Source organism: Lissotriton helveticus, chromosome 3_1 (assembly GCF_964261635.1).
Source record: "Lissotriton helveticus chromosome 3_1, aLisHel1.1, whole genome shotgun sequence".
Classification (NCBI taxonomy): Eukaryota; Metazoa; Chordata; class Amphibia; order Caudata; family Salamandridae; genus Lissotriton; species Lissotriton helveticus.
The window spans coordinates 1,927,569,264-1,927,596,862 of NC_136061.1; the positions used below are offsets into that span (position 1 = coordinate 1,927,569,264).

Sequence of the window (27,599 nt, forward strand, 5' to 3'; positions counted from 1 at the left end):
AATTACAATAACTTTTTTGTAAGTATTAATTATTTAAAAAATTACAAGCCATTGTTATTTGTAATATCAATACATTTAAGGCATGTAAATACAACACATATTGCGTTACAAATGCTAGAGGGGTCACATTTGCGAAAGTTAAAACTATTGGCATTGTAAATGACAAAACTATTAATTTCGCTATTTTCAAAACCAACCAATAAATAAAAAATGTGTCATTTACAATACCAACAGCTCAAACGTTCCTAATGCGAGACCTACTGCCTTGCAATTGCTTGTTCTGTTTCCAGTACTGCGTGGACAGCGGCCATGCAACACTGAGTACAAGTGCAAACTACTCATAACTTGCCACTGCTTCAAGACGAAACAAGACAACACTACCGCACACACGGGCTGGCCCTTTTTGCTGCAAAAAAACGGAAGGTTGTATAACCATTTCCTGATTATCATATTGATAGAGCGCGCGAGGCCACCCGACCAATAGTTTTCGCCGTTTCCGGCTTCAGGGCCCATATACTTTTCAAATCACCATATACATCGATCAGGTGACTTCACGAGCTCTACCAATTTGGTGTGTGTGTGTTCCCTGCTACCAATTCTCAGTGCACCCGACTTACCATCCACCGATGCAGGTGCCTAATGACCACAATGAATCAGGGAGCTAGCTGTAAAGGAAAGGCAACAAAATACAAACCCAACCAATAACATTCAAAATACTGTGTAAATGACCACGGACAACTGGAAGTTTTAAAATGTTTATCTAAAGTTCAATATTTTCTTGCATGAGATACAGTAAAATAAGGCAATCAATAACCAAGAAAATGTAAATCACATATGCATAAAGAAATAATGGCAGAGTAATCATCAAAGTACTAATAAAATGTAACGAGAAAAGATACTTATGCAAGTCAGTATTATCTAAAACAGTGATAGACTAAGTGTGTGTGATTATAGAAGAACTTATAATGAATAACACGCTTCATTTAAGGTGAAAGGGCCTTTGAACAACCTAGGCAACGAAGTTCTAGACCATATCAGGAAATGACACACTGCATATGCAAAATATAATTTCTAACAAATGAGAAGACATAGAAATAACTTTGCAAAATTTTAAATGACTTTCAATAGTTGCGGAAAGGCATGGAAAATATCACATTTGCAATGTTGAACTTTATTGAAGCAAAAGTTAGAAATTCAGAAGGTGCAAGAATTTCAAGAGATTTCGGAGCAGTATTTACCTAGAAAGGTGTGGAAACCAAACCCTGGCCACGGGTCAGTTAAAGTCAGGAAACCCTCAAGGAAGGATACCCCTCAAAGGACAGCAGGTGCAGAATGGACACCCAGGACAGGACAGGATACCCTCGGAATAAGAGTCAGGACAGGACCTCAGGACAGGACAGCAAACCCTCAGGACAGGACCCTCTTCAGGACAGGACCGGAACCCACAGTTAGGAAGCAACGCCTGCGCTCCACCCGCTCTGCAGATATCGATCAAGACCCCGATTGGGTCAGCGAACTCCCAGCTAAGTGCCTTGCCAGCACTTTAAGGTTCAGTAAAACCTTAGTCTATGGTCAAATTCGGACAGAGTGCTCCGCAGCTCTCTGTATTTTCAGTCACCTATTGAGTGCGTTGGGTCAGTGACAGGTCAGCTAAACCAGACAAGTCGGACGGTTCACTAGGTGAACCCAGGGTAGATATACAGTTTTGGGACAGTGTACCACCCCCCAATGTTGCAAAGTGTCAGAATCCCTCAATTTCGATTGGTCCTAAGGTAGGATTTGGGTAACACACCAATCACAATATGCGATTTGAAGCCTTCATTTACATATTTTGGGACCGCCTAGCATGTTTGGGTTCCCATGAGCTAACAGTAGCACATCTATACAATGTAACATATAAGAAGCCACATTCGCTGTTCTCGCAGGGCAGAGGTGACTTTCTCAGGAGCATCTCGCCCATCACTGCCAGCTGGCTATGTTCCATCAGCCAAGGTCCCTCGTGCTGCCGAATGTCGCACAGGCGCAGAAGGGACCTCCAATATGGCTCTCCTCTCACTCAGACCCCCATTGCCCGCGGTACATGAAAAGTAAGCGAAAACAAATTAATACATAATAATGTCATTATGAAAACACATCGCAGGGTTTGTACTTTTAACTCATCATCAAGAAATAAACTTATGCAATTTAAATGTTAGCTACATTTAGACGAAATACAAGAGCAGTGGCACGAGCAGTACCACATGATAAGCACAGCTATGAATTACGCATGCGCATAACTTTCCCTCCACTTCTGCAGACGCGTCAGGACACGTGAGTGTGGCTGACGCATGCGCAGTAACTAAAATACAAGCGGCGGCCATTTTTAGAGGACATGGATTAATTTCATTAGAAATACACATAGGCAAGCGTCTCAAACTTTACTCAAACTTAATATAAACGTTAGTAAAACATACACGGGTTACCTTATTACACATAAATGAGGTTCTTGATTTCGGCAAGCCGCAAAATATGCGAAGCTTTGCTTCATCAATCCCCTCTTTGATGATATCTACTATCATCACAAATTATAATGGAACCAGATGCCAACTTTCTTTCACACTTTATAAAGTTCTATTTCTTCCAGCAACCGTTCTAGCTTTTCTCTTTCAGTTTTAGCAGGGTGAGAAGTCTTCACCTTTTTGTATATCTGATCATTCACTTCCTCTAATTCAATCTCATCCACACTTCGTTTCACCCCTCTTGCATTAACCTCGTGCTTTCTGGTGCGCTTGCGGTATTTACAGCATAAGAAAATGGAAAGTATAATAAGACCTATAATACCAATAGGCATCAGAATTTTGAATAATAAGCTTTTACCTATGCCAGCAAGCCAATGACCTACATTTGAGAGACCATCTACCAGTCTCTTCCAGGCACTATCAACCTCGAGTTGTTTGAGTTCCTTTGCCAAATTAGTAATGTTTCGCACATATCTTTTGATTTGTACACTTTTGTCCGGAATATAAGTGCAACAATGTTGCGCCTTCAACATCCGGCAGACTCCGCCCTCTTTCGCTAATAAGGTGTCAAGAGCAAGTCGATTTTGTAAAACCATTGATCTGATCGCAACCATTTCAGTATTGACCAGCAGGAATCCATGAGCTGTTTCAGTAGACAGCACATCTACTATAGTAGACAATTTGCAAATTCTGTGAGTGTTCAGAACCACTCCCACTCCAGGTATCAGTGCACTGAAAATACTACCCATAATTTCACCTATACTTTCTCTTTTACTACGCACTAAGCCATTAGTATCTTCATTGCTTCCAGCTTTCCCATTCACATGGTATATTTTCGGGAAGACAATGCCAAAGTAGCAGCTTCCATACCAGTGATCCGGCAATTTGAAATAAGCCTTGTCCCCACAAATATAATAAATTCCAGGAAACACAGGCTCTGACCCATTTTTGAAACCCCAACCTCCAATTACCTTGTAATTATGTTCGCATTCACTGGAACCAATGAAAACATTATTATAATAGCTAGTCTTCTCGCGGTGAAGACATAGCTTGCCTTTCTTTTCAAAATCCAGCAACAGAGCAGGACCCGCTCCACCAGATGAGGTGCCTTCCATGTTTTCTGCCCATTTTGGCTTTTTCTGACTTTCGTCATTAGCCTTCTTCTGAATTTTAATTCTCCTTTTCTCTGCCATGTTCAGGAACATCTTTTCCTGCTCACGCAAAGAACAAGTCAAGTTATCTCTGTGTGCGTCTGCTATGTCAATGTTCCCTATAGTCAGAAAGTAGTCTCCCATATATCTTATGGTGTCAGTTTTGGTATGTACAGGATTCAAGTTCCCACGTATAGGTAGTTCAGAAAAGATCACGTCATTGTTAGAGTAATAATACTGTAACGGTCCCCTTTTGTAAAATAAACTAGCTAAAATGCTACAGGAAATTCCATAAGTTAATGGCAGATGATGGTATGTCACGCCTTCAGCCACAGAGGTAGGTAGCTTCATGCAGACATAGCAATCTTCAATTTCCATAGTCTCTACATAGTGTATTAGCAAGTTTGCGAAAACATTCAAATGTGTCCTGTTCTTCATGCCATGATAATGTAGTCCTTTCTCATCTGATGCTTCTAAGTCTCGCTTAGTTTGTCTCAATGCTCTCTCATGTCTTTCTACACTCTGTGTTGTCAGCTCTTCACTGTCAGTATTTACAACTTCAGTAGGGACAATGTTAGTATCTTTACTTACAGCAAAGGGAATGAAAATTGTTAATCCTATCCAGATAACTATCAGTACTACTATACTACATATACACACCTTGCAACACGTCTTAAAACGGCTGCAACTAGGTCTACCATTCACTGTTGAATCAGACATTTTAGCTCAGAAGGAGTCTCTTGAACCCCTCTTTGTTGCTTTACACAATTAGCTTACTTTGTGCAAATTCACGGTGGCTCGTCTTCCTCTTCAGCTGAGTACTCTGGGACAGGTTCTCCGTCACTCACGTCAGTTATATCAAGATCTTCAAGCTCCTCCAAAACCAGTGTCCATTCAGGAGACTTGTACTTTTTGTTTTGTCTTTTTATTCGCTCACTCCTTCTTTTGGAAGAGTCTTCTTCCTGCTCTGCTATTCGAGCACTTCTTCTTGCTTCTGCACGTTTTTCTTCCACTGTCTTTATTCTTAGTCTTAGTCTTTTTACAAACCTAGGCTCAAGGTTGTTTCTTTTCTTTATTCTCTTAGTTGGTACTTGGACTTCACTTTCTTTTCTTCTTCTCTTGTTCTCTTTATCTTGTGGTAATTCTTCTCCACTTTCTTCTCCTACTTCCCTTATCTGACTAGTTCCAGGGCTAGCATCAAATTCTTCTGCCTGGTTGCTAATCTGGCCTTGTTCAGGAATATTTTGTTTTTGGCTTTCAATTGTCTCTGTTTCTGTTTCTGTTTCCTGAACCCGTTTTTCTAACTCTATCTGATCCTGTTCAAGCACTTCGATCTCTTGATTTTCTTCTGCTCGAACTATTACTCTATGTCTCGTCTGTCCCTTATCCACATCAGGAGTTAATGGAGGAGTATCGAACACTTGCTCTGTATCCGGCACTTGTTCAATATCAGGTATTTGTTCAGTCTCAGGTACCTGTTCAGTATCGGGTACTTGTTCAGTCTTATTCACTGGATCTGTATCAATCACGTGCTCTGTCCCTGTCTGACCTTCTCCTTCCTCAGTTTTGATTTGGATCTCAAGTGGCTGAGGTTCTTCGCCTGTGCCTTGCTTTTCCTGACTAGTCCACTCTCTACCTTCACTAAGTCGTTCTCTTGTTCTGATAGGATCTTCGGTCAGATCAATCATCGGTATCCATTCTTCTGGCCATATGCTTGGCAGCTCGTCTTCAGCTACTCCTGGCTCAGTTTCCTGGACTTCTTCAGCAGGCTGGTTTCTTGGCAGTTCGCAGTCAACTACTCCTGGGCCAACGTCTGCTGTTCCTGCAACCTGACTGGTGCTGGGCTGCTCGTTGTCAGTTGCTACTGGTCTGGCTTCTTCAGGGTCCTCTGCTGGTTGCCCTGGTTCTTCAAATCCTTTGTCTGGCAATACCTTCTGGGTGTGTCCGGCGTGGATCCACTGGGGAACACCTGCGACTTTCACTGCAGTGGTTGTCACCAGGATTACTTGGCGCTTCTTTCCCCACCTGGGTGCCAGACAGCTTGATCGAGTGTGCTTCTTTATTTTGACCCAGTCTCCTGGAACCAAGTTGTGGAGAGGAGTCGTTGGATTAAGGATGCCGTCGTCTCCAATCTGGCGAGAGATAGAACGCACTTGGTCACCCAATCTTCTGCAGTATTCAAGCACCAAATCATCAGTAATACTCAACAGTTTGCTTCCTGGCACCCATGCTTGTCTCATCACTCTTCCCATAATGATTTCATGGGGACTTAGGCCTGTCTTGCGGTCTGGAACACTTCTTAGTCCCATCAGGACCAGGGGCAGGGCCTTCACCCAGTTCATGCCAGTAGCATCTGTCAGCTTTGCTAGTCTGTTTTTGATAGTTCCATTTACTTGTTCCACTATTCCAGAAGCCTCTGGATGGTATGCACAATGAAGTTTCTGCCTTATCCCAAAGGCCTTACACAGTTCAGCCATTATTTCATTGTGGAAATGTCCACCTTGGTCTGATTCAATAATGTATGGTATTCCGAACCTAGGTATCAGCTCTTTTAGTAAACACTTTGCTACTGTCAGTGCGTCACTCTTGGGAGTAGGGTAAGCTTCTACCCATTTTGAAAATACACAAACAATGACAAGGACATATCGTTTCCCTTCACAACGGGGCATGGTGATGAAATCAACCTGTATTTTTATAAAGGGACCCCCTGACCTCCCAATCTTGCTCAGTTCAACCATTGTCCTCTTGCCTGGGTTCATCTGTTGACATGACAGGCACCTCTGGCAGAGGGACTCTGCTACCTTCCTGAATTTCTTGCTGTACCAAGTCTGTTGAAATACCAGAATCATGGCATCCCTACCAATGTGTGATCCTTCATGTATTAATCTTGCCATTGTGCCAAGCAAGTGTCGGGGTAACACAGGCATACCAGTTGGACCTATGATGACACCATCCACACGTCTCGGTCTACATCCATCCTCTTTCCATTTCTCTCTTTCTTGCCAAGGAGCCGACTCCTGCCATTCTCTCACCTCATCCCATGTAGGCACTTCCTCAAACACCTGAAGCTGGCAGCTGGTTCCTGGCCCCCCTCGTTTTGGATTTATAATATATCGATCTTTGGCACACCATTGAGCCACTCGATCAGCATAATCGTTTCCCAGTGATACTCTGTCCATGCTCCTTTGATGAGCAGCACATTTTACCACTGCCAGTTCTTTGGGCAACTGGATGGCCTCTAAAAGGTCATGAACAACCTTTGCATTCCGAATGGGAGTACCTGAGGAAGTCATGAATTCCCTCTGCATCCATAATTGGCCAAAGTCATGCACAACGCCATAACAGTACTGACTGTCAGTATACACTGTTATGCGTAAGTCCTTCCCAATTTTGCAAGCCATTATCATGGCTATCAATTCGGCTACTTGTGCAGACTTGATGTTATATAGATAACCTGCTTGTTCAATCTTTTCGAAAGACACTACTGCATAAGCAGCACTCAAGCCTCCTAATTCATGTCTTAGACAGGAACCATCCACAAATAGTTCTTTATCATGCTCCGGCAATGGTACTTCTTTTATGTCTGGGCGTGGCTTGGTACTGAACTCTGTCAGATCAATACAATCATGTTCATCATCATCCCTACCTTCCATTTCTGAGGGGTCAGGAAGTAAGGTGGCAGGGTTCAGAATACCGCACCTAACAATGTTTACATTTGCTGCGCCCACAAGAATCCTCTCGTATTTAGTCAGCCGACTAGGGGTGAGATACTGTGTTTTAGTTCTGGTCAATAGAATTACCACTCCATGTGAAACATAAACAGTCACAGGATGTCCCATGACAATGGACTCACTCTGTTCTAAACTTGCACAGGTAGCAGCTACTGCTTTTAGACAACCTGGTAACCCAGCAGCTACTGGGTCCAGTGTGGCAGAGAAATAGGCCACAGGCCTCCTGGTTGTGCCATGTTCTTGAGTCAGGACTGACAATGCGCAATTATCGCGAGTGTCACAGAAAAGGGAAAACTCTTTTGAATAATCTGGCATTCCCAACGCAGGGGCTGTACACAGACAGTTTTTCAATCTGGTGAAAGCCATTAGACTTTCATCGTCCCACTGCACAACATCTGGCATTCCTCTCGTGGTCATTTTTATCAAGGGCCTGGCTAAGGCTGCAAATCCCAGAATCCACTGCCTGCAGTACCCTAATACACCCAGGAACATTCTGACTTCCTTTTGAGTACGGGGCAACTGCATCTTTTGAATTATTCTCACTCTTTCTGAAGTGACTTTTCTGACACCCTTTTCTATCTGGTGTCCCAGATATTTCACTGATTTCGCACAGAACTGTAGTTTGTCAGGGGACACTTTATGCCCTTTCTCACACAGGTGATTTAGGAGAGCAATGGTGTCAACTACACAGTCCCTGTGACTTTTAGACGCCAATAGAAGGTCGTCTATGTACTGCACTAATACATAGTTCCCAGGTAATGTCAAAGTCTCTAGACATTTCTTCAAGATCTTATTAAAGATAGAGGGGCTCTCTGTATACCCTTGAGGGACCCTGTTCCAACAATACACGTGACCCTCGAAGGCAAATGAGAAAAGAAATTTGCTGTCGGGGTGCAGGGGTATCGAAAAGAATGCATGACACAAATCAATCACAGTGAACCACTCAGCATCCCAAGGAATCTGGTACAGAATTACTGCAGGGTTCGGGACAATAGGGCAGCAAGGAACTACAATCTTGTTAACCTTTCTCAGGTCCTGCACTACCCTATACTTGCCACTAGGCTTTTTGATGCCCATAATCGGTGAGTTGCATGGGCTGCTCATCACTTCTTGTATGATGTTTCCTTCCAATAATTTTTGTATCTCCAGAGTGACACCTGCTTTCACTTCAGCATTCATTCGGTAGGGCCTAGTGTTAGGATATACTGCATTGTCTTTGATGGCTATTTGTATGGGGTCCACATCTTTCATCAAACCCACATCTTTTCCAGTGAAATCCCACACTTCTGGTTTTACGGCTTCCTGTAGTTCTTGGGGCAAGTCCTGCAGGGTCAATCTTTTAAGTTCTGAGTCAGGTCTAAGCAACAATAATTTATAAATGCCGTCTTCATCTGGGGTCTGTATTTCGACACCCTTTGGTGTGCAAAAGATGGTACAGTTCATTTTACACAGCAAATCACGTCCCAGTAAATTTACTGGACTGGTGTCACAGACTACAAATCTATGCATCTGTTTAAAATTTCCAATTGAAATCTCCATTGGTTCGGTAACAGGAGTACTAATCAATTGATTAGATACACCTACTACTTGGATGTTTTCTCCCGAGAGGGGCAGGTTTGGAACGTCTACTGTTCTTACAGTAGAACGGGTAGCGCCAGTGTCCAACAGAAAGGTGACATCATTTCCGTCAACCTTTCCTTCAATATATGGTCCAGACTGGTCTACCGGCAAGGAAGCGCCAAGTACGCACTCCTCGTCCTCCCCTCTCAGGCCCCGTCAGTCCTGATCATTACAAAGGAAGGTATCATTCAGCAGATACTGCGAAGTTGCTGTATTTCTGTTCTCCCCGCTTTCCCAAACCTCTATCTCTTCATTTTCTGCCTGTCTTCCCCTGTATACCTGTTTGGGTGCTCGAGGCACCTGAACTGTTTTTACCTGGGGTTGAGTCTTTCTTGGTCTTTCTTTCTGCGTCTGTGGAATTAAATCAGGAGTTGTCTCATTAACATCGACTAATTGGGGACACTCGTTTCGCCAGTGTCCAATTTCGCCGCACTGATGGCAGGGAAATTTTTTCATAGCCTCTTCCCTGCTAAATTTGGGCCGGGGCTTTCCTCCACCCCCTCCCCCAGGACTTTTGTTCTCAGCATTTTTAACCATGTTACTCAATTGTTTTTCCTGCTGTTCTGCGAGCTTCACCTGAGCCCACATAACCTTCTCCTTAAGGGCCTTTTTCTTTTCTGCCATCTCGTCCTCGCAGTACTTAGCGTACCGCAGGACCTCATCCATTTTCTTAGTATGCCAACAGATTTTATTGTCTTTTATCCACTGACAAATTTCAGGTCTTAAACCATTTACAAACCTGTAAATAAAGTGTGTCATATCCTTCAGGTCGATGTTGTCAATACCACTGTATGTTTTAAATACCTGCAATAACCTCTCATAGAAGGAGTGCACTGTTTCGTCCCTTTCCTGTGTTGTTCTATCTATTTTTGTCCAATCAGTTTCCTTGGCGGGCACCTTTTCTTTCAAGTGCTGAATTACCTGCTCATATTTTCGCATGACTTCCTTTGATGGCTCCCCTGTGTCCTTGTCTCTGGGATACTCTTCACTGGGCCAATTTATGTTTATTTTACACTGGGTCCATAAATCTACTGGAACCACAATGTCGAAAAACCCATCCAGGTCTTTCCACAGACATTTCTGTACCTTCACGAACCTCTCCACTTGCCGGTACCAGTCAACTGGTTTCTCTCTTAATTTTGGAAAATCGTTCGTGAAGGACACAATATCCTGCCTAGACCAGGGGACATGCACATATTTCCCTCCTGGAACTTCGCGCATGGGGCATAACTGCTCAGGTTTTTCTACCTCTCTTAAAGCAAACTCGGGAGTCACTTGTCGGGAGCGAACCTCTTCCCTCTTTTTCGCCCACCTGCTTCTCCATTTTTCCACATCTCCCCATTTCTGCAGTACTCCCATTAATTCTTTAATCTGTAGCTTCTTTCCGGCCACATTCAGATGTTCTATATCCTTGTCTGAGAAGTCTGCTCTGTATGGTTTCTGTAAGGGTTTGGATTTTGAGATATCTACCCCCATACTAATTGCTGTTTCGGTCAGTTTTTCATGGAGCACTCTGGTGTTCCTTGTAAAGCTTTTACATATGAACGACAATTCTTCCTCAGAGTAGGTATTCAATCGATTCAACCCCACATTTCCTGCCATTAATTCTTCTATTTCAACCCTCAGCTTGTAGAGGTCTAAAGGCTTTGTTTGCGGAGTCTGCTTTTCTAATTCACGACTCCAACTCTCAATTTCATCCGGAGTTACCAGAGAGACATTCCTAGTACCTGTTGCTGTCTCTAATTTAATTTCCTTTGCATTAAAAGGGTTATACCTCAGCTGTGTTCCCTTTGCGGTCTGTTTGTTTGGCAATTCCAAGAATGCAACTTCAGACTCGCACTCACTGGACTGATCATCTATGATGATTGGTTCCTGTCTCGGGGTTGCTATGACTGGGGTCATGACTGGAGTAATCGGATTTCCCTGACCATTTCCGTATAACGGGACCACCGGTCCAATAGTTACTGGAATAGTCAATGCCTCAGGACTGGTATTTATCTGAGAAATTTTCTGAATTATTTCTGTTCTTTGTCTAGCTAGAGCCTCTTGCTCCTTTTCCACTAGTACCCTTCTTAGAGTTGTGTCATGTAATATCTGTGGGGTCAATGGAGGAGTAAAACTCGGGGCAGTAGGCGGAGGAGTAAAACTCGGGGCAGTAGGATGCGTTTCACTTGGTCCTCCACCATAATTTGGCTTCGGGAATAAAGTTCCAGTATTAAAGGACCTGCGCTCTTCCCCATATGGAGGTTGAACAAAAGGCAGTCCTGAATTCGATGGTTTCTCTTCGCTTTCATACAAGGGTCTGGGGAAAAAAGTTTTTGTACGTGAATATTTTTCTTCCTGACTTGCGGGCACTTTGGGATATATATCCCTTGTTTCCGCCAGTTCGGGTTTCTCAGGATAGGGTAATACTTGACCACCCCCTCCCAGTCCCAGGGACCTGTCTTCTTCCTTTTGGAAGGGGCGTCGGGGAACATCTCCTACACTGGAAGGTCGGGTTCCCTCATTGTAAGGTGGCGGACTTCTGGTACAGATGTCATCTATTAGTTCATCATCTGAATCCCCTAGGGCCCCCCAATGCTTACATTTTTCAGTACTTTTCCCCCCCGCTGCAGGGTTATGACATGCCGGCATCATGGGAAACAGACCCTCAACAATCATGCTCTGCCTCCACTGTTTCATCCTTTTATCCCTGGACTCCTGTTTCAGCCTGGGGTACCACTTGGTCAAACCCTTGTCCATTCGGGGTCTTTCTCTTTCAAAAGCCTCAATCTCCCATTCCTCTAATGCTTCATACTGCGTTAGTCTCGGTCTGGGATGCAGTTCATTCATTCGGGTTCTTAAATTAAATAAGATCCTACCATTGAAAGTACCATCTAACGGAAAAGCCAATACTCCGTCATCTTTTGTGTACTTCACCCAATTCTCCAGCCACACACAGGTATTGTACCCTCGGTCAAACATCATGAATGAGGCAGGAGTATTGGGTGCTGGGACAAGAACACCTTCCCTAGATTTAATGGGTTTGTCCGTTTTAAAATAATTTTTCACCTTATTTACAAGGGACATTTTTCTCTTGGTTCCGTACATAATATCGTATCTGTTAGCCTTCCACTGATCCCTTTCAAACCCTAGATGCCTTGGATCAGGTCGCGTCTCTGTAGTCCGCGAGTGCCACATACGACTTCTGCGCTAACTTTGTTTACAAACTACCTCCAATCAGAATGCGCTTCAGAAAATTCGTGCAACCAATGGGTGCGCGACACAAAATAAGCTCTGCCAATGGGTGCGCGGCCCCTTCGTGAGACAGTTCCCACGCTCCGGCGCTCACCCCTCCTTTACAATTTCAGCTCCGCTACCCGCCCGCTGTTTCTACCAATCCCAGCGCGGCACAGAGTGACGTCAGAGGCGCTTCTCGACTGACTCCCTCCCTTCACAAGGTAACGGAAACTTTCTTACTTTTAAAGTGCTCAGTGCTTGGTTATTTTACAACAAATACACATTCGCCACAGTGCTCAAGTGTCTAGACAGAGATAGAATTCTATTACTGCAAGTAAACTACTTCCATTTACTTTTCACTTGCTGCGGGCAGATCTCTTCCGCCTACCCTTCACTCTAGCATCGGTGAACCTGTTATTCCCCTAAACTCATCCACTTCTTTCCGGGATATGTTCCGAGTTTAAGGTTTCTCAGCGGACCCCTCTGCTTTCACGCTAGCTCCGAGGAACCTGCTACTCTTCCGATGTGACCCTTACTAGGTTACGCCACTATGGGAATTTTGCCAATGAACCCCGTTACTGTCATTTATTCACACATGTATTCAGAAAACCCTAGTTAGTGCTTCCCGGTTATCCTAACCTGCACCTAACTTTCCTCGAACCTGTGACCTCAGGACAATGGATTCTATTCACCACTTGCCCTTTCAATTCCCCGGGGAGTTCGGACAACACTTAACAAGTCGATTTACAAATGCATTGATTAGTACATATAACAATATAAGAACAAGAATAATGACCATACAGTAATTCATAAATTTCAGCAGCGTATTCACAAGAGAGTGATCAGTTCCCTCAGAACAGCCGCTCTTGTAGCAGCATTAATATAATAGCAGCTTCCGACTTAACTAGCCTAACTAGTCCCTGCCTTACTCTCAACTAGTCCCTAACCATCCTCTGATCTACCAGAAAAACTGATAGAGCGCGCGAGGCCACCCGACCAATAGTTTTCGCCGTTTCCGGCTTCAGGGCCCATATACTTTTCAAATCACCATATACATCGATCAGGTGACTTCACGAGCTCTACCAATTTGGTGTGTGTGTGTTCCCTGCTACCAATTCTCAGTGCACCCGACTTACCATCCACCGATGCAGGTGCCTAATGACCACAATGAATCAGGGAGCTAGCTGTAAAGGAAAGGCAACAAAATACAAACCCAACCAATAACATTCAAAATACTGTGTAAATGACCACGGACAACTGGAAGTTTTAAAATGTTTATCTAAAGTTCAATATTTTCTTGCATGAGATACAGTAAAATAAGGCAATCAATAACCAAGAAAATGTAAATCACATATGCATAAAGAAATAATGGCAGAGTAATCATCAAAGTACTAATAAAATGTAACGAGAAAAGATACTTATGCAAGTCAGTATTATCTAAAACAGTGATAGACTAAGTGTGTGTGATTATAGAAGAACTTATAATGAATAACACGCTTCATTTAAGGTGAAAGGGCCTTTGAACAACCTAGGCAACGAAGTTCTAGACCATATCAGGAAATGACACACTGCATATGCAAAATATAATTTCTAACAAATGAGAAGACATAGAAATAACTTTGCAAAATTTTAAATGACTTTCAATAGTTGCGGAAAGGCATGGAAAATATCACATTTGCAATGTTGAACTTTATTGAAGCAAAAGTTAGAAATTCAGAAGGTGCAAGAATTTCAAGAGATTTCGGAGCAGTATTTACCTAGAAAGGTGTGGAAACCAAACCCTGGCCACGGGTCAGTTAAAGTCAGGAAACCCTCAAGGAAGGATACCCCTCAAAGGACAGCAGGTGCAGAATGGACACCCAGGACAGGACAGGATACCCTCGGAATAAGAGTCAGGACAGGACCTCAGGACAGGACAGCAAACCCTCAGGACAGGACCCTCTTCAGGACAGGACCGGAACCCACAGTTAGGAAGCAACGCCTGCGCTCCACCCGCTCTGCAGATATCGATCAAGACCCCGATTGGGTCAGCGAACTCCCAGCTAAGTGCCTTGCCAGCACTTTAAGGTTCAGTAAAACCTTAGTCTATGGTCAAATTCGGACAGAGTGCTCCGCAGCTCTCTGTATTTTCAGTCACCTATTGAGTGCGTTGGGTCAGTGACAGGTCAGCTAAACCAGACAAGTCGGACGGTTCACTAGGTGAACCCAGGGTAGATATACAGTTTTGGGACAGTGTACCACCCCCCAATGTTGCAAAGTGTCAGAATCCCTCAATTTCGATTGGTCCTAAGGTAGGATTTGGGTAACACACCAATCACAATATGCGATTTGAAGCCTTCATTTACATATTTTGGGACCGCCTAGCATGTTTGGGTTCCCATGAGCTAACAGTAGCACATCTATACAATGTAACATATAAGAAGCCACATTCGCTGTTCTCGCAGGGCAGAGGTGACTTTCTCAGGAGCATCTCGCCCATCACTGCCAGCTGGCTATGTTCCATCAGCCAAGGTCCCTCGTGCTGCCGAATGTCGCACAGGCGCAGAAGGGACCTCCAATATGGCTCTCCTCTCACTCAGACCCCCATTGCCCGCGGTACATGAAAAGTAAGCGAAAACAAATTAATACATAATAATGTCATTATGAAAACACATCGCAGGGTTTGTACTTTTAACTCATCATCAAGAAATAAACTTATGCAATTTAAATGTTAGCTACATTTAGACGAAATACAAGAGCAGTGGCACGAGCAGTACCACATGATAAGCACAGCTATGAATTACGCATGCGCATAACTTTCCCTCCACTTCTGCAGACGCGTCAGGACACGTGAGTGTGGCTGACGCATGCGCAGTAACTAAAATACAAGCGGCGGCCATTTTTAGAGGACATGGATTAATTTCATTAGAAATACACATAGGCAAGCGTCTCAAACTTTACTCAAACTTAATATAAACGTTAGTAAAACATACACGGGTTACCTTATTACACATAAATGAGGTTCTTGATTTCGGCAAGCCGCAAAATATGCGAAGCTTTGCTTCATCAATATAATTACAACAGTGGTTTCCATGGAGACAGTTCTCCCGCCCTCATTGCCGACTCTTCCTGTGACGTCACTTCGTGGGCCGGCTAGTTCTGAAACTAGTGCTGGTGGGAAAAAAAGAGAAGAGTTGGATTTGGGGACCTGATGGCAGAGACCTAGAGGGAAGGCAAAGTCATAGACGTAGACTTTCAACAGACAAATTTTACACAAGAACAAAGAGTGGAAGACAGCACTCGTGAAAGAAGTGGAAGTGCTCGGCGAAGTTAAAAAAAAAAAAAGTGAAGAGACCCACAACATGGAGGGGATGGAGACAGACATGCCCGGGCTAGAGAAGTTCTCACCAGGGGCGCTGCAAAGGCTTCAGGTAGGTTGTCGACCCGAGAAAATTAAACAATACAAGGGGAAGCCCCCCACGCCCCCTTGTCGCTTCTCATACATCTCCCTGATCTCAACTGCTAACCTATTATGCAAGTACCCGGCTCGAGCTTGTAGTGGCTCGCCCTCTACTAATAAATAATATACTATAGATTATCGTATATTAACCAAAGGCGGGCGAGCCACTGAAAGCTCGTGCCAGGTGCTTGCTTGGCTCCATTCGAGGCCCTCGTAGACCATCGTGCACAAAACTAATTGAGTGTCATGTAGTTTCTGCCAGCCAACACGCTTTAGCTTCATGGACATTATTTAAAGACATCACTAACTTTTGCTGAAAATAGACAGAAGGAGATGCCGATCTAGTAACTAAGTTGCTCATTGTGAAATCGGAAAACCTGGGATCAGTCTCTGCTTCCCGCTTGACAAAATTGTGGTATACTAGGCAAATATTTTATTTAACCAAGTCTCCCTTTTCTTCATTATCACACAGCTTCTTCAAATTTGTGAGTTCAGGATATGTTCTGTACAAAAGCCTCTTGTGTTTGATTTATTAATCTACTATGGTGCTCCATGTATGATTGGAATCTAGACTGTATGTAGACTAGACTAGAGACACAAGCATTGCCTCTTAGTTCACTAATGGTATTGTCGTCATTGCAAGGAGCAGAAAATGTTCATTTTAAAATTAGCCCTTTTTAGTACACGCCTGTCAATGCAAATATGTACTTGGGTAAAACGCTTATGCATGCACTTTTTTTGAATTTTTAAGACTTTATCATATTTTGTTCATGTCTGTTGCGGATTTAGATGCCATATATTTTGGAAGCTCAGTTCAAGTAGGTACTGTTAGAGCCAAACCAGACCTTTGGCATGCATGGCTGTGGCTTGCCTCTCTTTGACTGTTTTAGTCTCCGATATATAGCTAAATAAACACTGAGCAAAATTACACCGAACTTCGCATGACAGTAGAACGTTATTCAGGGAAGTGCCCTTGCTTGGATTGATGGAAATCTTTTATGTAGTTTTTGAGAAATTAACACTTCATTTTTTGGGAGAGGCATGTAGAGTTTAAATTATAGAGCAATCCAGACCATTAATTAGAAGATGTGAATGAACTTAGGTACACAGTCTTCCACTGCCCAAAAAGAAGAGCAGAAAACAAAATATAATCTAATTGGCCAAGGGAGCTGTTTCTTCCTTCGACCGTTTCAGGACCGTAACCCCAAGTCAGTTTTATAGACTTGGAGGTCTCTGATTGTTGACCCCAACTTTTGGAAAAGTGTTGTGGTTGCCATTATAGTACAAGAACACTCGGTTCTTATGTTCTGGATTTAAAAAACTATAAAGAAGGAAGGGGAGATTCTCTTGCTAAGGTGGAGGCTGAGGATTTAGCCTGCCTGTCCTTCCCCAGCCGAAAGAAAATCAATAAAAAAATACAAAATCACTGATTTTGCAACTAGTTTTGCATCCCAGAGGTGAGTATTGTGCTTGATTTGAAAGTTATAGTTTGCATAGCTGTTGTGTAAACTATAGATTGTTTTTTGTTTCAATGTGCAACCACAAGTCTAACTTACCTGTTTTTAAGTGATTGTCTGGCTTTTTCCCCCCAATAAAGTTAATCTTATCTTAATTTTAATGAATATGAGCTGGTGGCCCTTGCTTTGCAGCATGTGCACCACGTGCTGCCTTTGTTCGAGGAAGGCCACATCCCAGTGATGTTACAGGTGCCCCACCTAAATCACACCAACCTCTACGCTGAACACGGGCTCTGGATGAGTGATTCCAGCACACCATGTTTCCTCTTAATGTCTATTCAGAAAAATTCAGGGTCTGCTGCATGCATTGTTCCTTTAATTTTTTTTTGAATGCAGTTTGTTTATCCAAGGACTGGTAGCCCGTTAGCATTGGGTGCTTCCATTTGCATGGCTATCTCTGTCCTCTCATCTGCTTGACTGTTTAACCTGTAACTGTCTAAAAAAAAAAGGCAGTAGGTCAGGAATTACACTTTATTTTGAATTTTACGGGTCTTCCAATGACATATGATGGTTTGAAAATGCAGGTGACTCACACATATGGTTGACGAGTTATCCGAAGTAAGCAGAGACCCCATCCATCAGAGATCTGACCACTCCAGCTTCTCCGCTCCTACTCCTGTTCTTTTTAATCAACACATTCTTATTCTGTATTCTGGAGGGTCAGCACATTACAACTCCATGCTATGTATTTCAACATACAACAGATGCCATTTTCTATTCCTAGCTTTTCTGTTTACAGCATGTTGCATTGTGGTGCTGGTAGTCGTGTTTTTAACTCTTTCATTATGGCTTAAAACCCCAGTATGGTTGGCGCTGTTGCCAAATGTGTTTTACATGACATGGAGCTACTTGTCAGATGTATTTAAATTGTTTACTATTTCTTTTAGTCCGTTTAAAAAACCGCTTGTTTCACACACAAAACCAGAAGTGAACTCTGCTTTTCTTTTGGCAGTTCTCTTTCCTTATACATTAAAAAAAGCATTGTTCTCTCGTTTGTGCAATAGAGATTTTAAGGCGAAGCTTCACAATGCCAAGGTACAACATGAGCACTAATGTAAAGCCATTAGCCCAATATTTAACTGAACCCCAATATTTTGATCACCCTAAAACTTACCTCAGGTGACTCCGCTCCAGCACCCTTTGTGCTTGCAGTAAGTCACCACCCTCCACGACATCAGGCCCACGGAAATTAACAGAATAAATCAAATAGTAACTGGGACCACTGAATAACTGAGTTCTAGATGTATTAAAAAGAGTTTTATTACAAAAATCTCAAAATAGGCAATACAGAGACATGGAGTAAATGCCATAGAGTTTCAGATGCGAGTACAGAATCAGAGTGAAAGAAAGTCCCACAAATCGTGTAACTCTTTCTAAAATATAAATGTCAGATTCACAAGTAACCCTGACACGATCTTTAACCGCTACCGCGCTAGCGGGTTTTCCCGCTGTGCGCTGAAATTTAAAAATCGCGCGGTTTGTGACAAAGCCAACTCGTCATCCGCGTAGGGCAGGTAACGCCCATGACGAGCTGGCTTTGTCATCCGCATCGAAGGGGTTAAAAGAAAATCTCTCTAAATAGTCGAATAGTGTTCTCAGAGGAAAACGAAAAGTCTCTCTGGTCACTCCGAAAGACAAGGGTTATTGTACCCATTTTACAAATAAACAATTAACAACACTGCATATCCATCATGGCATGACTATCAGTCGCACGTATTGGATAAACCAGAAGCAAGATAATCATTAAACGTTTATAACACTAACCTATTTCTAAGATAAAGGACATCTTCCACAGCAGTACGGAGATGCAAAATACAATATAAACCAGTCTTTAACAAACACTCGTAGACTAACTAGTGTGCTAGCTAGCTTGCATCAGAACGTCCAGGTGAAGTGTCCTTCATAATTTATACATTGGGAAACCAATAGAACATTTCATTCTCAATACAAGCTCTCTAAGAAAAATAACCAATTGTGTCACAGTGTACTGTAGGGAGAGAGAACTTGCAGGGAGGCATTGATTGGGAGGTGGAATGAGCAGGAGCAATTTAACAAACTCTATGAACTGCGTTCATCGTAGCAAGATGGTGTCTTTGCAAAAATGTGGCATAACTAAACTGAGAATAAATAGAATTATAATCATCATAATTAAATAGTATTAAGGGCAACATCATTCATTCATCAAATTATTTGTTCCCCAAATTGCACATTTTGTGGGGAAAAACTCTAACACTAGCAGCGCAACCATCCCTAACATAAGAAAATAAGTAAAGACTAGGTGACAGTAGCAGAAGTAATATCACATGGCTCTTTCACTTACAGAACAAGTATAACACACAGGGAGCTACTATACTGAAGAGGTGGTGAGAGGAGTTGAAGAACTGGTTTACACCCTCCATAAAGGGCATGAACATGCAATAAATAAACACTCCTGTAAGAAATTACCAAACCTCTAATGGAATTCCCATACATTCATTCAGGGTTGTGGAATTTAATACAATATATACTTGTCCATGGGGCAGGTTGCTTTATAAATCTACTTGTCCTGTAACAAAATTCACTTGGTACTTTGGTGCCATGTATTGCAGCAACAAATTATCGCAACAATCTCATTATATAAGAGCTCTGATAAAGCCTCTCTGTTTATGCCAGGGCTCTTACTATAGTAGTATTCGAATACTTGCAAACCCCTTAGTTGCCACGTTTCCACAGATCTACATACTGGGGCTGAAGGTAGTGGTAAGCAATAGTTTCTGGGTTAGAATGCCCTTTTGAGTCTGTGCAAACCTAACTTGCATGGTTTAAGAGTTTTCAACAACTCTTCTCTAATGTCTTCCCATACTGAGAAATGTTGGAAATGTACTCCTGACAATGGCAGACGTAAACCTTCTTCCAGGGTTGGGGGGGAAAAGTAGTTGAAGGGAAAGTAAACTTGCAAACACTCAGATTTTCGCATGAGCAGATCCACACATGCATATTTGCTCATGCTAAAATGCAGTTCACAAATATTTTCTAGGAGCACTAATTCTTGTATAGGATGATGAATCGCCATCTTCAACAATTGCTTCCACATAAAGCATGGGAAAGCCTTTGGAGTACTAATGTTCACTGGTTGTACAGTCTCCTACTCATAGTCTCTCCAGCTTGGGTGAGGGTATGTCTTTTTATGTTGATATGTATGTTCTCCCTTATTTAACCCATCAGACCTCTCTTAAAATTGTGTGTGATTAAGCCAGAAATGTTTTTACGGCTGTTTACCGACCACTTAAATACAAACGGGAATGTTGATTTTAAAAAAAATAGCTTTTTTCTTTCAACGTGTTTTGTTGTTTGAATATTTCCCCTCCGGGGTCAGGTGCATTCCTTAGGACTAAAGAGATCTCATATGAAATATTAGGAAAGGTTGTTATGCAAGTGCATTCAATATATATTTTACTTTTTCTGTGGAAACTGCACTTCTTCTTCGAACAAGCATACCTTGGGCAGAGATGGTTCAAGATTCCCTCCTTCAGAGGACAGGTAGAGCTCGGGCAGTAGCAATGCAAGCAAACCCCATCACAGAATATGTAAAAACCAGGCCGCATCAGCGCAAGCTTTGCTTCTTCAGGACAGGTATCGTACGACAGTAGCAAATCAAGCTTCCTGTCTCGCATAAGGCAGTGAACACAATCTAGCATACCCTGCGGAGCAGCTCCAGCAGGTCAGAAAGTATTAAGAATTCCCTTTTTAGAGTGTTGTTTCTTGCGTCCCCTTTACCAGAACACTTTTGCCCCTTTAACATTGTACTTAAACCATTCTGGCCAAGTGGCCAGGCCTCTGAACACCCTATTGTCCTACTGTATGACCCGATGTAAGAAAGTATTATAGCTAGAAACTGATATCAGTAAAAATTTACAATATAAGAATACCTCTAGAAGTATCAGTAATGACAGTGAGAGAGATAGACTACCCTAAGGTACATAATCAATTAACACATTAATTTTATTTATCAAAACAATATATTTATTTATTTATTTTATCTTTTATAAGCATAAATTATTTGATAGATCAAAGTGTCAATTTTTCATCAGAGATACATAATGATGGCTACATAGAATAAACGTATGTTAGCTTATTCCCTATGTTATAGCTAGCTGTCACTATAGGGGTCCCTTGTTTCCTAAAAAACTACTGTATGACCCGTTCAGAACTCATTTACCAACATGTCTTGTGGAGACTCTCCGCCATCTTGGTCAATTCATCTTTGTCCTGCCAAGTATGACATTTTATAAAATATTTACTTGCCCATGAGACAAGATGGTTCAGAAATGTACTTGTACAGAAACATCAGTTTGTCCCATTAAGTAACACTTGGAAAGGTGACAAATGATGGGTTTATTCTCACTAAATCAGATATGAGATAGTTTCTCTGTTTATGCCAAGGCTCATATTAATATACGAAAATACAGTTATCCATTCACATACATTTAGGATCATTTACAACTTAAGGAAGCCTCAGCAAGTGCAACTCAATCACAATGAATGAAAAACATAGTACACTTATTGTATTATGGATAATAACCATACATTGGTAGATCGAACAATAGGTGCACCTGGTGCAGATGCAGTGTAAGTGAAAATGGTGAAAAAATAAAGTGCACAGACCGCTATATACTATTAGCAATGATTACAAGAACACATATTACGGTATAGAGCTGTCTGTGCACTTCATCGTTTATATTCTGTATTTTATTGATTGTTATTGGGGATTATCGTGGGCTTTTTGAGACTCCCTTAAGTTGTGAAGGATCTTAAACAAACCTGAATGGAACACTGTATTATTGTATATACATAACATCCCTAGATCCTAGGAATACTGGGATTGCCCCATTTCTTCCAGTAGGGCTCATATTAAGCCAGAGTTTCGATTCATATTCACAGGCTCTATATTAACCCTGGGCGTAGTACTACGCTCGCGGAGCGTCCGTAGTTTGTGCTACTACGCGAATTGCACGTAGCACTGTGCAAAAACGCATAGCGTTGCGGGCATGTTTTGCTTGCTCGCGGTCCTCAACGTTAAGTTGGCGACCGCGAGCGAGCAAAATCAACATCCCGGCGAGACTTTTTTCCTCGTTTGTGATCAGCAACATCAAGTTGCAGATCGCGAGTATGGAAAATAAACCTCCCGGCAAGATTCTCAACGCTGGGAGGTCAGGTTTCTCATTGCGAGTGGTCGTGTATGCTCGCAACCGCTCGGGATGAGAAACTACCAGTCCGCGTTGAGAAAGCTGCCGCTAGAGTACAAGTCTACTCGAGCGGCCGAAAACGACCGCTTGCACTGTGCAAGATGCCGTTTGCAATGACTGCACAGTGCGGACAAGCATCCGGCACTGAGCAATCGGTGCGAACAGCATTTTCCCTATCGCACTACGCAGTTTGCGTTGCTCGCGAAGTGCACCTAGCGTAGCTAAGCGTAGCTAAGGCGTAGCGCTACTACGCAAACTACGCCCATGGTTACTCTATATATGTAGATCTCTATTTGTGAATAGGTTTTGTTTAGGCTAGCTTTCTTATCCTTGACGGATTGTAAATATGCCAGCACTCTAATTATACCAGAATTCTGCTTATATAATAGAGTTCAGAATATGAATATGTATGTGTGTGTGTTGGTGGTTTGTTTCCACGCTCGCGAGTGTGTTTAAAATTGAAGAATACATTCAGGCACAAGCTTTGGATTTATCGAAGTCGAAGTGCGACCTAATTATTTCCTGTGGGAAAGGGTGTGAGATGTATCAACAGCCGGGCTCGGTTGTAAGGTATCGCACCGTTCAAAGAGCGCCGTGTCAGCGAAAGGAGCCAAAGGTCTGGAAAAAAAATAATTATATATATATAATATATATATATATATATATATATATATATATATATATATATATATATTATTTATCGTTTCTTTTTTTCTTTTCTACATATCTTGCTGTTTTTCAAAATTTTACTTCCTGTCAAATCTTGGAATGCAACCTGCATGCTTGATAAATGATGCTGTAGAGAAAATGCATATAAAGTTGCCCTTTAAAAATTGCTAATTTAGCAAAAGTATATTTAACTTTAATATGCTTTCCTGAAGATGCAAATGTTTTGCGAACATTCTATTTCAAAAGCAAATTGCATAATAGTTTCAATAGTTTAGCAAAACTGTCTGTAAACGTGTTTATTTTATTTTTTTAGTTGGGGGCGCATGTTTTATTTTCAATTTGGAGAATCCTTACTCTTGCTTCCATACTTCATGTTTTTACATATTTTCAAGGCACATTCTGGAAACCTTGCAAACCTCCACAAATAGTTATATTTTGCAGCCATTTGTAAATGTTTTCTACTTGGAACAACTGTTGGTGAAGCAAGCTGAACTTGTAACTCACTCTGTTTCCTGTTAGCCATTGCCCTACCAATAAATGTTTTGCAATAATGAATTATGTATACTAATTTAAGCATCTTCTACATGTCAATAGATGTCTTGCCTTTGCAGCAGCAGACATTAATAATGTGGCACTGCAAAACTGCCAGCCAATGGGGTTGTGCCTCATGCAGTGGGGTCTACTTGTCCGTAGGACAAAATAAACATGAAGAAATGTTGCCTTTGACCCCAAACAATCTATCCTAGGCATTGGGTGCTGTATATTCCCTACTTCATCCTGATTTCCAGAAGTCTTGCTTCTCACACCTCGCCCACAAAAATCTTCGCATTTCTTGATTTTGAGTATTCTTGTCTGTCTGATTTATTGGTACAGGAACAAACCCCCAAAGAAAAGCCAGATGTAAAGGACTCACCTCGACGTTCAGTGCGTATCGCCCTGGAGAGGTTGCCTGTTGCCTTTTCTAACACGCCAGTACTGCTTACACCGAAACGAGGACCACAGAAGCGCCTGTTGGAGGCATATTCCAGGAGTGAGGAGCCTTCAAGAAAGGAGAAAGTCCGGGGTCAAAGGAAGCCCCAGACACTTACAGCAGACAGTGACTCTGGAAGTGACAGCGATGACCACACTGAAGACAGTGACAATGAGGATAGCATCCTGGTAAGATGCCCCGAAACACGGACTGACTTGCAGCAATTGGTTGGTACAGTTTCAAGCTTGTTTTCTAAGTGTGCCTGGCTAGTGATTGAGGTTCCTATATAGTAGTAACTCAGAGCATGAAATGTTTTTTTTTTGGTGGGGGGGGGAGGGTTACAAGGTACTAGTCCGTTAAGAGCAGTGTTTCTCTGTTTGATATCTGTGACTCGTTTAGGGGGCTACCTTTCCAAAATCATGTTGCCCCTGTAATGAGGGCTGGATTTCTGCAGTATGTCGATGACCCCTGAAGTGAAGGGGAGGGTATCTAATTCTGATCCTAGTGATTCCGCTAATCAGGGCTGACTATCCTCTTCATGATCAGACCCCTGTAGTGAGAGATGGGTTCCTCTACGCAGTCCCTGTGACTTCTGGTATAAAGCCTTTTTTTCGTCTTCCAGGGCACACCGGCTCCGCTATCCGAGTACGAAAAGAAGAGGTTGCAGAGTATCAAGGACAACGCAAAGTTCTTTGCTGCTTTAAATATACTTGAGGTGAGTTTTGTGTGTTAGTATATTTGGTGATATACTGATTTATTTGTTGCTACTAGAAGTGTTAAAATAGTTAAATCATTGTGATCATCATTTTGTTATTATTTGCATCACATTGGTCAAACAGTTTTCAGCCATTGACCTACTTCAGAGTTGCTCATTCTTAGGTCTCGCCCACCAGACAGTACAAGATGTCTGATTGCAAAAGACTTGTTGTGTTCTTTCCAAAAACAGATTAAACTTCAGCTTGTACATTGATTACCATTTGTTGGCTTTATTGACGTTTGCTCTCATTGCTTGCTTCTTATTCAATGGCTTGCCTTCTCCTGTTTGTCCCTCCCTATTGTCTTTACCATCCTTTTGGTTGGCTGACTTACAGCCTTCCATTGCTAGCGTTTAGGGAACTGCTGTGTTTTTATCAAAGCGCTCTGAGAGTGCATGTTCCTTCCTGCTCTCCTCTTCCTTGTGTGCTTCTTCTCCCACCAAATACCCACCCCACGCTCTGAGTTGCTCTTTACCTTATGTGCTGCTCTTCATCTCTTGTGTCTTTTCCCCCACGCTCAGTGTTTCTCCCTTGTGTGGTTCTCCTTATACCCCCCAGTGCTGTTCTCTTGCCTCATGTGCAGCTTGTCCTCTCCTCCTCTGATCGTGCTTTTATTTTTTAATTTTATTCACTCCGCTCACTCCTATGGGCCCCAACCTGTGCTCCGTTTTATTTTTTATATTTTTAGATGTGGGGCAGTTGCAGAAAATTTCAATTGGCACCTCTGCTTTAAAAAATAGAGCTATATGCTACTGTTTTTTAAATTTTATTTTATTTGATAATGGATCGGTAAATAAAGGAAAAAGCGTCAGTAATTTCGAAAGCGCATGCATGTGTGATAAATGATGTGTGTGATAAATGATGACACATGCGTACACTCTTGCACTGATGTAGCTGTGTCATCGCGCCGTTTATTTTTCTTTTGCCCAATACTGCATCTCATCAGAAATAAAATGCTTTTTGTCGATGCTGTGAAGTACGGTCTTGCCAAAAAAGCATTGGCAAAGCCAACTAAGGCATAGGCATAATTTCAAATTTTTCCAATGCTTATTGAGGACTGATAAGCCCTTGGTATTTGCTTGAAATTGGTGCAGACACCTTCTATGCTAAAGTGCTGTGATAGCTATGTCTGCTCCCACATCCTTCTGCCCAAGAACAAAAGATTCTCCCCTCCACCACACTTTTCCAAAAGAACCCAGCAATCACTGATTGTGGTTCCAGGAGAGGCATGTTGCCAGTGCAAAAGCACTGTGCCACATCCCTTCACACCTTCCCTGGTGGTATTGTAATGGGAGTGCTCTCTTGTGACTGCATAGCTGAGTTTCCTGTGGCTGAAAGGATGGTCCAGGGCAGCACTGCTCAAGAAGCCTTCAACCTAACCCCGCAAGGGTGGTTGCTATTTGGTATAGGCTACTAGAGATGAGAACATCTTTAAGCCCCTCTGAACGCGCTGGTATATTGTGTTACCGAGAGTTTCTGCTCACAATTTCGAAAAACATTCCAAAACTCTTGTACTATATACTCCATGTTTTCACTAATATTGCAGTAAGCCTCCCTGCCCCCCACCGACTATAAAACTGCTAACTGTATGAGTTTTGAAAAGCTGCCTTGCACAGATTATTCCTTATCCCCCATTCTGACAAACTGGGGGGAGGGAACATGGGCAATTGTTGTGCAATTAAGTATTATTATTTTTAAGTCTCGCTGGCGTTGCAGCGCGAAGCGCTGCCGCCAACGAGACTTATAGCTGCCGTGTTTGCCTCCAAGGGAGGCAGACCTGGAGACAGACCTGTGCACGAGCCGATTCTAGTATGGGCACGAGCTCAGGTCTGTCTCCAGGTCTGCCTCCCTGAACGCGCTTCAGGCTTTGCAGGGCCGCCACTGCCAGGAGCCGCAGGGAACGCTAAAGTGCACGCTCACGGCGTCACGCTCATGCACTCCCGCGTCCCGCTGTTCTCCGCTTCAGGCCGACTCCTTGACAGGCTCAGCAAACAGAGCGAGGTGAACTGAACTCACCCGCGCACAGGGCAGCACCATGGCGGCCGCCCACCTGGAGCAGCACGCATGGTGTCTCTCGTCTCTTCCACCAAGGCATGTAAAGGCGTGTAGTCAGGGGTTATGTTTCATTTTATTGCTTTGTTTACTCCAGGCAGGCAGGCACAGAGCTCAGAGTCGCAGGGGTCACGGGGAGGACAGGGGGATTTTGGCAGACTGTGGGTGCTTTTCTGCCAAGGCAGCAGCGTGTTCATATTTTTTGCATCACGTTTCACTTAAAGTGAAAGTGTGATGCAAAAATAAACATGCTGCTGTTTATTTAGGTACATTAGGTGGAGGGCACCTTTAAGATAGCTTTGGGCACTTGTAATGAATATGGTTTGTTTACATAGCTGTGACGTTTTGACGCTCCATTGACGATCGGCTACCATCTTAAGGAACTCACGTTTTCGCGGGCTTTTGCATCCGGGTCTTTGTAGTACCTACAGACACCGTTTCAGGTAATTTCGCCTTGCTAGAGGGTCATGCCTCGGCTTGGATTTATAGGTTTTCTCAAAGGGGTAAAGCGGGAGCGGTTGTGGTAATCTTTGAGAGAGTCGGGGCAATTCACTAAATTTAAAATTAGAGTCAGTGGGTAGCGAACTTTCGTTTTTCCCGTACGACTTAAAATAAGGAAGATGAGGCCCCGTTTCCAGTCACTGTTGCGATTGCGTTTTGACATCTTAGTCCCTCCCGTGACGTTACCCTCACATGATTCGATAACGCTGGTATAGATCAGAGACCGAGCAACTGAGGTCTCCCCTGTGCTTG

At 42.8% G+C, this 27,599-nt stretch overlaps 1 protein-coding gene across 2 annotated transcripts in view; it reads left to right on the forward strand.

The window, feature by feature from the left end:
* Nucleotides 1-15,352: 15,352 nt before the first annotated feature.
* Nucleotides 15,353-27,599, forward strand: part of LOC144823974 (WD repeat-containing protein 76-like) — a 105,347-nt gene continuing 93,100 nt past the window's right edge. For both annotated transcript variants that reach the window (XM_078682949.1, XM_078682950.1), the window contains exons 1-3: nucleotides 15,353-15,629; nucleotides 23,943-24,227; nucleotides 24,662-24,754. In XM_078682949.1, coding sequence (XP_078539075.1) covers nucleotides 15,561-15,629; nucleotides 23,943-24,227; nucleotides 24,662-24,754 — 447 coding nt within the window. In that variant the 5' untranslated portion in view covers nucleotides 15,353-15,560. The remainder of the gene's footprint in view (nucleotides 15,630-23,942; nucleotides 24,228-24,661; nucleotides 24,755-27,599) is intronic.